Genomic DNA, 15,427 nt, shown 5'->3' with positions numbered 1-15,427 from the left:
TACCGGACCAGGATCCAAGAAGAGCCTCTAGTGGCTGTCTGATAGGTGGCCACTGAGGGCAGACTTTGTGCTGCTATGTAAACATTGCAGTTTTCCTGGAACTGCAATGTTTTACAATGCAGCACTAAGTGCAACATTGTAGCTAAAGTGGTCTGGATGCCTATATTGTCCCTTTAAACAAATTAAAAAATCTGGGCGGGGTTAGAAGGAGAGGGTTACCAGAGATCTGCAATTCTTGCAAGCTGGTTTTAGGTATACTTCTCCTCCTCCCCTCCCCCCATTAAAGAATTCATAGTTAAATGCATGCATGTTTTCAGATGAGGTATATCTAATATGTCCCGAACAGTTCGCCGGGAACTGTTCGCCGGCAAACAGCTTGTTCGCGGTCGCTGCGGCAGGCGAACATATGCGATGTTCGGTCCGCCCCCTAATCGTCATCATTGAGTAAACTTTTACCCTGTACGTCACAGTCAGCAGACACATTCCAGCCAATCAGCAGCAGACCCTCCCTCCCAGACCCTCCCACCTCCATGACGAATAGGGGGCGGACCGAACATCACATATGTTCGCCCGCCGTGGCGACCGCGAACAAGCTATGTTCGCCGGCGAACTGATCGGGACATCTCTACAATCATTTTTTTTTTCTGATTTTTTTTTTTTTTTTATTTAGCAGTGGAGTATCCCTTTAATATTTGATAATGTCCTGGAAATGACAGCACCCTCACTTTTTCTTCCAATCAGTAAAGGAAACTACAAATATCACCAGGGCCGTCTAACGTGGTGCAAAAGGGGTACCTGCCTTGGGCCCAGTCATTCCTAGGGGGTCCAAAGCAACTTTCCCCTTAGGCCCGCATGGAGCTACCACTGGGGGCCACACGATGTTGGGGGTCCATTATGATGAGGGGTCCCATGCTCTTAGGGCCACTCAATGGTGATGTATTTCCAGGGGCCCGGTAAGCACTGTGGATTGGACCCCTGTGATCTGTGATATCAGAACGATGGGAGGAAGGTAACCTCCTCCCAGCACTCTCAAAGCACTGCGTGGGAGGAGAAGGAGAGGAAGGAGTCAGAGTGTGAGCTCTAACTCCCATGAGCATGATCCAGGCATTGGAGTGACAGCACTGCGTGCTGGATCAACTTGTAATCCTGACAAAAGGATAAATTAATAAATAAAAATGGTGTAAATCTGAATAGATTTAATTTTTTTTTTTTTTATTATTTTTTTTGAAAGATTTTAGTTTTATGGGGTGGGGGTACAGAAAAGAAAACGGGAAGTTAAAGTTTGTAGTACAAATTTCACAAAACAGACGTGTGCTTTTTTACAGTAGGCAAACAGTTCAAGCGTGTATATCAGTTATCTGTTGGTGGTTTCCACCTGCTTTAATTGCAAATAAACATTTTCTACATTCTAGTCGATATCTGTTCTTTTGTCTAGGGATTGGGGTGGGGAACAGAAATTAGAAGGGTGGGGGGTAGGGTACATATTCCTTTACTTTGCGTATCGAGCATTGTACCAATAATGATTGCTTGCATTTTTGTGTTTATAACCAATATTAGGGGTATCGTGTGGAAGTGTGGGGTTACAGGTAGGGTAAAAAGGGAAGGGGGTCAAAGGCCGAGCTGTAGTACCTTGTTGTTCGTGCCTTTGCCATTCTTTTTTTTTTTTAACTTTGGCGGTGCGCTCTTCGCGGGCCATATGTATGTTTGTTTTGGCGTTGGCGCTATGCGCATGTACCGTGAACCGTTTTCGTTGGTGTCAGGGTGTCTTCTTACATTGCACGGGGGGTATTACTATGGTTTATGTAAGAGCCACAGTGCGAACAAGTCACCTGCAGAGACGTTGTGATACAGAGTGGCCTATGTAGGTGGAGTAGTTCACTGGTAGTACAGCGTTATGTCTTCCTGAGCGATTTAGTTCCGATAGACTTTTTAACACATTTTCAACTCAACCTAAACAAATGCAAACAAGTTTGAACGTACATTCATGTAACTTTGTAGCGATATGAGGAGCAGTAATTAACCTTTGCTAGGTGTAGGGGGGGGGGGGAAACATCACTCAGGGGTGGGGTATGTTTTTTTTTGGGGGGGGGGTCCCCTATTTTGGGGTGTCTGGAGGGGTAGTGGGGGGGGGGGGTTGATGGGTGGGGGAGTAGGCGTCCCTGACCTCTGGGTTGAGTGGTTTCTCGTTATTGACTCAGGATGTTTTTTGTAGTTTTAAGATTAGCCCTGTTGTGTGGTTTCAATTGAGACCGGGGTTTGAGTATAGGTTGAACCTACTGCCTGTATAATAGCTTTCGCAAGTCTGGGTTGACCTTCGTCTGTGGTGGATATATCCCTTCCTATGTCTTTTGTTTGTTCCTCATGAGTCGACCAAGTTACGGTTCTCCTATGTACCAGTTACTGGTCTCTCAATGTATTTTGTGTCTAGGGGGTGTGTAAGTTGAGTGGGTAGTTATGGTTCCACATGTTTTCATATTTCGGGTTTTTGTCTTTTTCAGTTTTGTTCTCTCTTTTCCCTAATGTTTTTGTCTTTATAATCTTTCTTTGCCCTCTGTTTCTTAAGTGGCGGTGGAGGGTTCCATGAGCCACAGGTCCCATATTTTATTGCAATGTGTTGTGGTGTCGTGTATGAGTGCTGATAGGTTGTCCATCGACCTGGCTTCGTTCATTTTCTTTTTTATGTCTGTGAGTGTCGGGATTGTGGGTGCGCCCCAGTGGGAAGCTATGGCTCTCCTAGTGGCCAAGGCTAATTTGGCCAGCAATTTGTTGTGGGCTCGCGGTGTACCTTCGAGCGGTTTGGATAGTAGCCATAGCCACAGGTCCCTTGGAATGTTGTCGTGTAAAACTCTTGAGGCAAAGGCCACTACGTCTGTCCAAATTTGTGTGATGTGGGGGCATTCCCACCACATATGGTAATATGTTCCTTTGTGGCCGCACTCCTTCCAGCATCTATCTGATGCGGATAGTCCCATTTTCTTGTGTTTTAGTGGAGTGTGGTACCAGCGCATTAGGGTTTTATATGCCTGCTCTTTATGTGTTATGCATATTGTTACCGTTGCTGTGGCTTCCCATATGGCTGACCAGTCAGTGGGGTCTGCGGGGGGTCCCAGATCCCTTTCCCATGCTGTGACATACCCTGGGGGCCGTATCCCTGTCGTTTTGAGTAATTGTGTGTAAGTCGTGGAGATCTGGCTTTTTTGTATGGGGGCATGTATACATGTTTGTTCGAAGGCTGTGAGTGGTGTGAGACCGGCTTGTTTGTATGTGGGGGTTTCTAGGAGGTTTTTGATTTGTAGGTAACGGAAGAAGTCGTGCGTGGTGAATGGTCTGTTTTGAGGTAGGTCTGTGAATGCAGTGATTTTCTGGTTCCGGAAGAATTGATATGTCCATACGAGGTCATTGTCTTCGTAGTGGGCGAAGTCTTTTGGGGTCATGCCCGGTGTGAAGTGTTTGTTTCTCAGAATTGGAGTCATGTTGCATGTTTTATGGAGAGTTTGTTCCAGATTGCTATGGAGGTGTCGAGTGCTGGTGTGGTGGGAGGGAGTTGTGGTCTTGCTTGTTTTGGGACCCAGATATAGAGGGAGGGGAAATCTTGGACAAATAAGTCATGCTCAAGGTCCACCCATCTTTTCAGTCCTATGGGGGTGTGCAGTGCTTTAATCTGAGCTAGTTGAGCTGCGTGGAAATAATGGAGGAAATGGGGTAAGCCAAGACCTCCGGACTGTGTCGGGAGGTAGAGGATGTCTCTCCTTATCCTGGCTCGTTTGTTGGCCCAGACAAAGCGGTCTATTTGTGATTGCAATAGTTTAAAGTCCTTGGCAACTACTTGGACCGGTAGTGTCTGGTATAAGTATAAGAATCTCGGAAGGAGATTCATCTTTATGCATGCTACCCTTCCTAGACAAGAGATGGAGTGGGATTCCCAAGTCTTGAGGTCGGTCGTTGCTTTTAGCAGTAGGGGAGAGTAGTTGAGTTGGTATGTCTGGGAGACGTCTACTGGTAAGTCGACACCTAGATAGTGTATGTGTGTGAGGTTGAAGCGGAACGGGTAGTCTGATTTTAGTGCGTCTAGGTCCTCCTGGGGGATTTGTACCGGGAGTGCTTCCGTCTTGTCCAGGTTAAGGCGGTAGCCTGAGACCTGTGCGTATTCTTGTATGGTGTGTAGTAGGGATGGGAGCGAGTTCCTCGGGTCGGTGATGGTGAGGAGTAGGTCATCGCCATAGCCTGCCACTTTATATTCTTCTTCTCTAATGCGTACTCCTTTTATTGTTGCGTCCGTGCGTAGGGTTTCTAATGAGAGGGCAAATAGGAGTGGGGAGAGGGGGCAGCCCTGTCTCGTCCCGTTGAAAATGCGGAAAGAGGGGGGCTGAGCATTTGGGATTAGGAGGTTCGCTACCGGTGCGGAGTACAGGACTTTGAGTGCATTTAGAATTGTGTCCGGGAATCGGAATTTGTGCAGGGTGGCAAAAAGGAATGGCCATAACAGTCGGTCAAATGCCTTTTCGGCGTCTAGGGATAGGAATAGGGTGGGAATTCGTCAGTGAGATGTCGTCCATAGGAGGTCGAAGGTTCGTCTGGTGTTGTCGTACGCCTGTCTAAGGGGTATGAAACCCACTTGGTCTGGGTGGATAAGTTTGTGTACGCGGGGGTTGATCCTGTCCGCAAGTAATTTTGTTAGTAGCTTTACGTCTACGTTTAGTAAGGATATCGGTCTGTAGTGGCTTGGGTCTAGGTGGGTTTTGTTAGGTTTGGGGAGAAGGCACACATTTGCTCTTAGGATGTCGGGGGGTATGGGGTGTCCCTGTAATATTGCATTAAAGAGGTTGCAGAGGTGGGGGAGGAGGATGGCGGGGAATGTTTTGTAATATAATCCTGTGAAACCGTCCGGGCCTGGGCTTTTATTGGGTTTGGTATTTTTGATGTTTTTTGCAATTTCTTCGATGGTGACTGGTTCACTTATTTTGGATATTGCTTCCGCTTTTAAGGCTGGTAGGGGTATTTTTCTTAAGTATTCGTCTATGGATCGCCTGGTCTTGTCGGGGTGTAGTCGGGTGTTGGGGCTGTGGTCGTATAGCGTGGAGAAATATTTTTGGAAGACCTCCCCGATCTGAGATGGTGCATGGTGTTTGGTGCCGTCTGGTGATTGTATTGTGTCTATTCGTTTTTGGTCGGACCTGCGTTGCAGTTTCCTGGCAAGTAGGGTGTCGGCTTTGTTAGATTTTTCATAATAGGTTTGTTTGGTCCATTGCATGGCTTTGTGTGCGTCTTTTGTCATAAAGTCCTTGATTTTGGATCGGCATTCTGTGATTTCTTTGAGAATGTCTTGTGTGGGGTTTTGTTTGTGGCTCGTTTCCAGGGATCGAAGGTTTGTGAGGGCTGTTGTTAATTCTGCTAGTTGGGTTTTTTTCAGGTGTGATGCTAGGCTTATAAATTTCCCTCTCAGGACCGTCTTATGGGCAGCCCACAGTATGCTTGGTGAGGATGCTGTGGGTGCATTCAGTGTGAAGTAGTCTGACAGTTCCGTGTGTATTGCCTCTTATCTGTGGGTTGTGTAGTAGCGTGGGGTTAAGTTTCCAGGACCATGGTCTGGCTATGTCGGGGACTTTGATTGATAATGTGATGTCTGCGTGGTCTGACCACGTGATGTTGCCTATGTCTGCCGCTTGGGTCATGTGCGTGAGGGAGGGTGAGATCAGAAAAAGGTCAATGCGGGAGTACGAGTTGTGGGGGTGGGAATAGAATGTGTAGTCCTTAGTGGTCGGGTGGAGTAGGCGCCAGACGTCTACCAGTCTCTGTCTTTGTACGAATTCTTGTAGTAGTCTGTCCATCTTGGGTGTTGTGTTTTGATGTGTCTGGGTTCGTCTTCTGTCTGCTGTTGGTGACAGTGTGGCGTTGTAGTCGCCTCCTACGATTTTGAGGTGGCCTGGGGTTAGAGCTAGGTGGGCTTGGAATGTGTCCCAGAACTCTTTATTTGGGGTGTGTGGCACATATAGTGAGGTTATGGCATAGCGGGTGTGTCCTGCTTGGCCCGTGATCGTGAGGAATCTACCTTGTGGGTCTTTGAGTATTTGTTTTATGTTAAGAGGGCAAGTTTTTCTCATTAGGATAGCCACTCCATTTTGTTTGGTCGTGGGGGAGTTTGCTGTGTAGTACTCTCTGTAGTGTCTGCTAGTAAGGGGAAATGGTTTGGATTGTGTGAAATGGGTTTCTTGTAATAAAATTATATCTGCGTTGGTACGGTTTGCCCATCTCATTAGTTTGTGTCTCTTTGCGGGGTTATTGAGTCCTTTGCAGTTGATAGATATGCATGTCAGTTTGGTGTTCATGGTGTCTTGTTGTGTGTGGGGTGGGTCGGTGGGGGGGAGGTGTGTGTGGGTCCGGAGTGGAAGGGTTGTCTGTTTCGTTGTTGGCTATTGAGTGTGAAGAGTCGGGTCTTTGAGTGTGTGAGGTCTGGGGATCGCCTTTGGGTCGGGAGGAGGGTCGGATATGTCCTGGTCTTATACCTACGCTGCCAGGTGAGGTGGGGGCGGAGGTAGAGGGGGTGTAGGTGCCCTTGTATCGGTGCAAACCTATTCCTGGTCCCTCGTGGGTGTTCTATGGACCCGTTGGAGATGGAAGCGGGTTTGGTCGTTTGTTACCAGGTGGATGTAGTTAAGGGTAGGTTGTGTGAGTTGAGTCGGAGGTGTCTGGAAGGGATAGAACCTCGCTTCCCGTCCTCTCCGAGCCATGGGTGTGTTACCTTAATCGTGTTCTTTTGGCGGGTCATTGTGGCCCGGTGGCTGGGGTTGCGTTTAGGAGGAGGCCTCGGCATGGCCGGGTGTGTAGAGGTGGTATAGGTTCTGTGGATCTGTGGAGAGAGTGTACATATCGTTAGGCTTTGTTATCAGACGAGGGGTGAGCTTAGGTAACTGGGGGCCCATGGTGGTCGGTACTCTGGGTTTTCCTTTATGTTATCGGCTTTATGTCTGAGTGGTGACTGTGCATTTGTAACCTCTGAGGGGGGGACCCCCTTTGCTGGTGTGTTTTGTGTACCTTTACTCTAGGCTGTATCTCCCTTGTTAATATCACAGTTGGGGCGAGCTTGAGGAGTATAACCATATAACATTTACACAGTGCAACCTATTGGGGTAGATAGTTCTTAGTCCTCATCCGGGATTTAGCGGTAGGTTCTGCTGGGTGAGAAGAGTGTCCCTTGGCTTTTGTGCCATAATATAGAGCGGGTTATAACCTCTTGGTCCTAGTATGGGCAGAGTATTGCTAATTGTTACTCATGTCGTAGTGGATGGGGGAATAGTGCCGTAGTACTCTTACGTCATAATATCGGTGGCGTTAAACGCCTTGGGGATTTTTAGGTGTTCAAACGGCTTTTATTCGTGTCATCGGATACGTATAACAATGCGATAAGATAGTAAAATAGGAGACACGCAGGTCTCGCAACAGTGGGAGCAGCCATATAAATATAAAGTGATGAACACCAAAACAATATTAGCAAGTAAAAGGTAGTACAGTAGCAACATTGTTAGCTTCGTTACAGTACATGTAGTAAATAATCAAACATCTGTATCCTATAATCGGTTGCAAAAGGGTAGGTTTATCAATTCTGTGTGAGCCAGATAGTGACTGTGTAGTGTATGGACAAGATACGCCAGTCATCATAATGGCCGTGTACAGCCGAGGAGTATCTTTGAAGCGGATAGGGGCTATTATAACATCTGTGGTAAGGTTGACCTCCTTGGGGATTTTTAAGCTCGTGGCTCTTTAGGTGGCTGGTGGTAGAGATTAGTGGTCTTGTTGGCCCGTGGCTCGGGTTATGTCCGCTTTTCATACTGGCGGGTCGTGCCATGGCCTGCTGAGTATTGGGGACGTGATTTGGGCCTGCCATACCCTCGCCATTTTGGCGGTTCAGTGCTATGGGGGATTGTGAAAAGAGAGATAGAGGGGGAGGGTTGTCTGTGGCCTAGTTAGATTAGGCTTGGTCCCCTGGTCTGGCATGTTTAATATGCTGGTGCTTTAGTCTGTTACCTCTCATATAAACTTTGTAGCAAGGGTGAGCATAAACAGTATAACAGTAAGATATTTCAACATTGTAATATGAATGGGTGTACCGGTCTGCGTCCCCGTATGAGGTATAGCGGTAGGTTCCGCTGTAGGGAATACGTGTCTACCGACCTTTGTGCCACCGTGAAGGGGGGATAGTGTTACCGCTGGATTTGAGTCCTAGCAAGGTAAATTATGGTAAAAAGGGGGTCAGCATTGTTTGGTACCCCTGTCTCAATTGGGGGGGGGGGGGGGGGGGGAGATAGCGCCTTGTCATTTATGTGCCCTGTTACATGTAGCGTAGCGCTACCCAGAGTAGTTGTGTTGGGCCTTTTCGCGGGGTGGGCCAGCGTGCCCGGGTGGCGGGTTATATCATGGCTCGCTGGGTAGAGGGAGTGTGGCGCGGGCCGTAAAGTGGTGTCCGCCAAACCCTCGTCTTCCAAGCGGCCCAGTGTTGTGGGTGATTGCTAGGGTAGCGCAAAAAGGGGGAGGTAGGGACGGGGATTTTCGGCAGGGCTGGTAGCTTAAGCCTTTTTCCCCCTGATCTGGCGTGTTTTGCGTGAAGGCGTGCCAGCCTATGATTTCACATATTAAAACCTCGTAACGGGAATGAGTATAAACAGAAAAAAAAAGAAAAAAAACATTTCAACATTATGACCCTTTAGGGTATACAGGCCTGAGTCCTTGTATGGTTTACAGCGGTATGGTCCACTGGATAGAGAGAGAGTCCATGGGCCGTGAGCGTTTGGGTCAAGTCCCAGTGGCCTGGTTGTCAGTCCCGGTTGTCGGTGGAGGCCCTTTCCTTGTTTGGTGTCGGTGCGATGGGTGAGGGCGGTCGGTCGCGTAGGCCTCTCTGATTTCGCTGTTGTAGCGGCGGTCTCTTGGCGGTGCTATGGTGGCGAGCTGTAGCCCCAGGGCCGCTGCAAAGTCCTCCATGGCCGCTGGGTGATGTAGGACATGCTCCTGTTCTCCAATGCGTACTTGGAGTTTGAAGGGGTGGCCCCATCGGTATCTTAGCCCTTGTTGCGTCAGGGCCACTGTAAGGGGTTTTAAGTCCCTTCTTTTCCTTAGTGTTGTAGGGGCTAGGTCCTGGAAGAAGGCAAGTGTGTGATTCCCATGCTTTGGTTGTGCTGTTCTGGCCGCCGCCATGATTTTTTCTTTCGTGGCAAAGTGTAAGAGGCGGACTATCACGTCTCTGGGGACTGATGGATTGAGGGCTGCTGGTCGCAGGGCCCTGTGCGCCCTGTCTATCTCCCTGTCTTGGTCTGAGGAGTGTGGGAGTAAGGACCAGAACAGATCTTGCAATGTGGGTAAGATGGCGTCTGTGTCCACAGTTTCTGGCATACCTCTTATTCTGATGTTGTTCCTGCGTGAACGGTTATTTAGATCTTCCAGGCGGTCTTCCAGAAATTGCACTTTATCACTTAGGTAAAAGATGTCTTGTTTATGCTGGGTGGTGTTCGCTTTAATTTGTGTGATGTCGGCTTCTGCCTGGGTGGTGCGGTTGTTAAGGGCCTCGATTTCTCCTTTTAGGCCTGAGATGTGTCGCTCCAGTTCTGTAGCCGTGTGTGCCTTTATGTCTGCCGTGGCGTCTTGCAGCATTTGGCGGAGGTCGGCTTTGGTGAGCGGCTCTCGTGGTGTGCGGTAGGCTGTTGATGTGTCCCTGTCAGGGGCTTCACTTTCGTCGGTTTCTGCCCCGGATTCTTGGGCCTCTTGTGACAAAGATGGCCGCCCTTGTTCCCTGGTGGCGCGGAACATCGAAGCCGTTAAGGGGGTGTCCTTTCTTTTTTTAGTGCCTCCCATGGCGATGTTGTTTGGGGGGTTCTCTGGTAAGTGTGTACCCCTGATATTTGAGTGGATGGTCGGGTAAAGGTGCCGATGTTTGCTGATTATGGCTCGTGGACGGGAGAGCTCAGGCTTCACACGTCTTTCTCCATCGGCGTCCAGGCTCCGCCCCCCGAATAGATTTAATTTTTAAGTTGGTCTGAACAACAATCTATACACAAATTGCTACTTTATCATAAATGTATGTGCAAACTATGAACCCTGTGTTTCAAATAAACATGCAAATATTTTTCAAACACAAGTTACTTGTTAGTGAATGATTTGAAAGACAATTTAACAATTTAAGATTCTTGCATAGATTATGGTTCAAGGTGGTCCCTCTGTTTACCTTCTAATTTTATAAGTTTGCAAAAATTACTGCAGCAAATGTCTACTTCCTTACTCAAATATGCCAGCGGGAAGAGCAAAGAGGAAAGAGAGAGATATTGTCTAAAAACCATTAGCCAACTGTGTTTAATATGCCTGCCCAATGCATAGCACTGCTGTTTGTAACTTGGTCTCTTACAATTAAAAAAAGAAGATGCATTCAATAAGATGTAACAATGAAATATTAGCATATAAAGTTACAAACGTTATATAAAGTTATTCATGTTTCATCTGATCTCCTTTCTTACAAAATATTTAAATACATGAAAATTCCACCTAAAAAAACTTGTTTAATGAAGTAAACAAACTGAAAAAAACATAAAACTTATCTTGTTTTTAGAGTAAAGTAATGACATGCAAAAATAACCATTGAAGCACCAAAACAACTTTAGCAGTTATGGTATATAAATCATGTATTTTACTCATGTCCCTGCAGTCTCACTGCTCAATTCTCTGCCACTTAGATGTTATGGTGCAGTGCAGCATTTTGCAAGACTGGTAATCTCCGTTATGGAGGCATGGCCAGCCTCGGCCAGACCAGCGCGGCATGGGAAAAAAGGTGAGCAACAGGTCTGACACTATAGTGTTCCTTTAATGTTTCTTTAGATATGACCCTGGCAGACAATGGTAACCTGACTCATAATGGTCACTTAGCAAATGGTAGATTAGCCAGTTCGTTGACATTGATATTGAAGCTAAACTTAGAGGCAACTAATGTGTGACATTTAACACCTGGATGAGAGCTCTGGTTGGAGTCACAGTGCACTAAATAAACCACATTAAATCTCAATATTCTATATGTTTTTTTTTAACTTGTACTTTTAATAGTTAGGTGTATATAAAAGAAACCCTTAACACAATATTACTTTTTTTTTACACATTTTAGCTTATAATTTTTAGCAATTGCAACTAAAAGAAAATTACTCAAAATAGATTCACATATCAGTCCTAATTGATAAATCAGTTAACACTAACCATATCCCAACTCCCTTAACCCTATAACAACCATACATGTAACCTTTGCTAACTTTAACCAACTGTACACCTACCTGAACCTTACTACTATCCCTACACTATCCCTAACCCAGCATTAACCCTTACACAACACTTAAGCTAATACTTAACCAAACCCTGCATTAAATGTAAAGAAATATCCCTCTGCGGATCTCAGCAGAGAGAATTCCCTGCTAAAACAGTAGAGTGTGCCCTTTGGTTGCCATCTAGTGGCTGTTTTCAGTATGACAATGCGATCTCCCTCTTATGCAGTTTCAATCACAATTGGCAGGGGGCATGCAGGATGATGCTGTCAGAGTCTTTTCAGACCCTGGCGGAAGAGATGGGACATTACGGTCACAACACAATAGTAATGCAAGGGCAAAACGATAGGATTTAAGACATGACACATAATGAGGTGAACGTAAATAAGGGTAAAAATCGAATGCAATAGAGTTAAAAGGTCATGCTTGTTACTTTTATAACCATGACTACAAAGTGCACGGTTTTAACACAACTCCATTTACCTACAAAAATGTAGGTCTAAATTTATACAGATCTTGTGACAAAGTCACTCTTTGCTAGCTTACTTAGCACTAAGTGGCTACAAGGTCCTCTACTCATAACTCCAACTATGGAGAGCAAAGAAACATGCACAATTCGTAATTGCTGTAATTATGGATGGCTCAAAAGATAATACAGTATTTGGACGCTACTGCAAAACGAATGATGCCAAAATAATGCAAGATGGCACATGGAGCAAATGTGATGCAGTCAATCCCATCTCTCACAAACAGTTCCCTCTTTGTGCTCTTACTTGTTCCTTATTGCTCACAGATTCCTTGCATATTGGTTGTATTTACTACTTACCCATATGCCTAACGTATGACAATTAGGTTTATTTACTTGTTCAATGCTTGTGCTCTGTTTCCCCATAGTTTGGGGAAAAGACAAACTAGTATTACTAAGCTTGTGGAAAAAAGTGGAGGAGATTAAGTACATCACGAGCAAGTACAGAGCAAGCACTAACAACCTCCTAAGTGCTCAATAAGACCAGAGATAAGGTGACTGCCATAAGCTTATTTAAATAAAAACAAATAAAAAAAAGTTTGTATGGCAGCAATTCAGCACAGGAAATCAGTGTGAATTTCTAAAAATATTTTATCTATAATGGTGACATATACATAAATAATATATTTAGTACTTAAAGCCGAGAATAAATAAGTAACAAGAAAGTGACCAAGTCTGTATCTACATTAAAAAAAATAATAATAAAATAAAATTAAGCATTTAAGGTACACAAGTAGGTATTATTTACTAGAGCACAATCAATACACCCCACACAATGTCAATAACCAACTGACTCTCACAACTCACATTTAGATTATACCCCCCAAAAATATAAAGATTTATATTGTGTATGTACTATTTTAATTAAAATGATGTTGGTTTAATAATGGTAAACACATAAAACTGGAAATGGATTTTGTTAATATAGCTGAGTGATTGTGATGTTGGTGGAGACTCTAGATCTACAGCTCCCATTTATCTTCTCTGATACTTTTAAGAACCACAATCTCTCTCTGATTGAATAGATTGAATTATGTACCTAACTTAATTCAACTAATGTCTGCAGCACAATCAAGCTAAAAAGAAAATCTACAGAGGTGAGCAACTTAAGACTTTTTAGCAGCATTCAAGGCCAATACAAAAAACAAAAACAAAGAAGAATCCCAAACTATACACCATTTAAAAGTAATAAAACATAAATCAATAGTCCAAGAGTACAATAGTTGTATTACTTTAGAAATTCAGATAAGACCTGAAAAGTTAAAATTAACCCTGCAATTGACAGATTGACAGACACCATGGCACATTTACCAAATCTTCCACCACTAATATTCAATCAAGCACATGGAGCATACCCCCCAATATTTCAAATGGACAAAAAGGATTGTGACAAGGGATGGGGCTGTTCTGGGAAATAGTTGGGTGGTATGTACATGCCTGCCTGATAGATAGAGAATATTTTATTTCAAAACCTGCAGACGCACAAGCTAAGATACTAGGCAACAGTAATAAGACTATTATACAATAAAGCCTAGTTTTTCTTTGCTCTTGGCGCCACTATAGCCCCCGACGGTTGCCAAAAAGTAGAATGACAGTTGGACAACCTTGTGCTAGATGACAGCAACTACAGCCAGAGGATTGTAGTTGGCCAACCATGATTTAGCTGATGTGTTAAAGTGGTACGGATGATGATTGAAAGCCCATTATGCATGTCTGGCGAGCTGCGCTTGGAAGATAAAAGAGATCAGTCACAGAAAAGTGTCATTTCAAGGCTTAGCACTCCTGAATCCACCAGGACAATTCTTTCTATTGCTGGCTTTAGAGATTATCAGCTGTTAATTACTTTGTGAAGGATCACTAGCCGCTAATGAAATATAATCTTGGCAGGGAAGAGGTCATTTTTATATGGCTCAGGATGAAGAGCTAACACCTCCTTCACAGGGCTGACAGACGTTCTGAATAGAATGATGATAGATGACAAATATAAGGGATGAACACACTTGGCTGGTTGCGGCAGACACCAGAAACAACACCAAGTAAATTATCAAAACATTGTACATTCTGGTAAACATTTCTTTAGTCTACATCTTTATGTCAAGTTCAAGTGACCGAACAGGTTTGTTTATGGTATTGACCATCAAAACTTTGATGGCCTAATGCACGTACAGGGTGAATTCAGACAGCCCTAGTAAGGAATCAATCAATCAATCAATCTAGTTTTTAAATGCAATAAGGGTAAACTGCCTTAAAAAAAAAAGAAGAAAATTAAAACATTGAATAAGCGCTATATGAGCAGCAAAATAATTATGAAGCAATACCATATGTATATATGAAAGCAAAAATAAAGGTTTTTTTTTTTTTTTTTTATCCCCCTCACAGGATATAAAATAAAATATAAAAGCAAAAGAAATAACGAGAAAAGTGAAAGCAAAAAAAAAAAAAATCTATATAATCGACAGACAGACAGGCCTTACAGGAAAATAATTTTTGATTATTTTTTCATTAAATTATTTAGCATTTTATGGTACAATGTGGAGAAATCACATACGCCATACAAGACACAATGTCTTTGTTTGTCATTACCGTCTCATGGTGTTCAATTATAATTTCAACCACAATGTTTTGGAATTTGATATCCATAATGGCTGCCACAGTTTCTTCTTGAGGACGTAAAAGAGTTGGCCCGAAAACCACACCCAGGTTGGCCACAGTCATCAAGTTTTGTTTGTGGTGGTTAGCGACACTGAAAGAGAACAATGTACATTTATAAAAAATGTATGTGACATTAACAATATATATCTTGTTTAATGTTTTATTACTATTCGGAAATGACAAGAATCAAAACCCAACAAGCATAGCAGCCAATATGATTGCTTCTGAGTGCTGTCTTGGGCATCAGGACTTTACAGCTATTTGACCAACTCAAAGCTTGTCTCTTTCTTTTGGGAGAAACTAATAAAGAAGCAAGCTACTTCAATCACTGTGGTAGACTTTCTTTGTTACCATTATCGTTAGAAAGCAAGATTGGTGGTTCTTCCTGGTGATGCACTTTTAACCATGCAAAAATACAAGCGACTGGATTTTCCCTATTAAAGAGGAAAACTTGGGTAATTTTCAAGTAAAGTGTTATGTAATGGAAACCTTTATGACAAAATACTTAACCAACATTTTTAACTTATGGTGTCAGACGTATAATGAGAGAATCGCATGGTTCACGTATTCATTAACCACGCAAGTTGAATGTTTGCCCTTGGGAGAATTATAGTGCAAGTATCATACATGACAGACAAATTCCATAAAATCACTGGAACTCTTATGTTATCACAATTGTTAAGAACCATTCAAATTGATAGAATCTCCTTCTACTTAATCATCACAATCATGGAAATTTTACTGAAAGCTTCCCGGCCGGGATCAAAGAGTTTATACCGAGGTCAGCGAGACTCTCCTCATCCACTGGACCGGGGACTTAAGTGAGAGGAAGCCGACCTCCAGCAGAGACTGAACCCTTGCCTGAGACCCTCCAATGTACCAGGGACTTGCCGAGCGGGCTATCCTCGCTAGTCCTGCTGACCCCAGGACTTTCAATTGGACATATTCTCTACCACAAATAACG

At 44.1% G+C, this 15,427-nt stretch overlaps 1 protein-coding gene across 3 annotated transcripts in view; it reads right to left on the bottom strand.

Annotated features, from left to right (window-relative positions):
• ARHGAP26 (Rho GTPase activating protein 26) overlaps nucleotides 1-15,427 on the bottom strand; it is a 431,709-nt gene that overhangs the window by 138,706 nt on the left and 277,576 nt on the right. For all 3 annotated transcript variants that reach the window (XM_063447382.1, XM_063447384.1, XM_063447383.1), the window contains exon 18: nucleotides 14,395-14,554. In XM_063447382.1, the coding sequence (XP_063303452.1) occupies nucleotides 14,395-14,554 (160 nt within the window). The remainder of the gene's footprint in view (nucleotides 1-14,394; nucleotides 14,555-15,427) is intronic.

The sequence above is a fragment of the Pelobates fuscus genome, chromosome 3 (assembly GCF_036172605.1).
Source record: "Pelobates fuscus isolate aPelFus1 chromosome 3, aPelFus1.pri, whole genome shotgun sequence".
Taxonomy (NCBI): domain Eukaryota; kingdom Metazoa; phylum Chordata; class Amphibia; order Anura; family Pelobatidae; genus Pelobates; species Pelobates fuscus.
The sequence above is the reverse complement of the archived record's forward strand: the minus strand, read 5'-3'. Positions and strand labels throughout refer to the sequence as shown.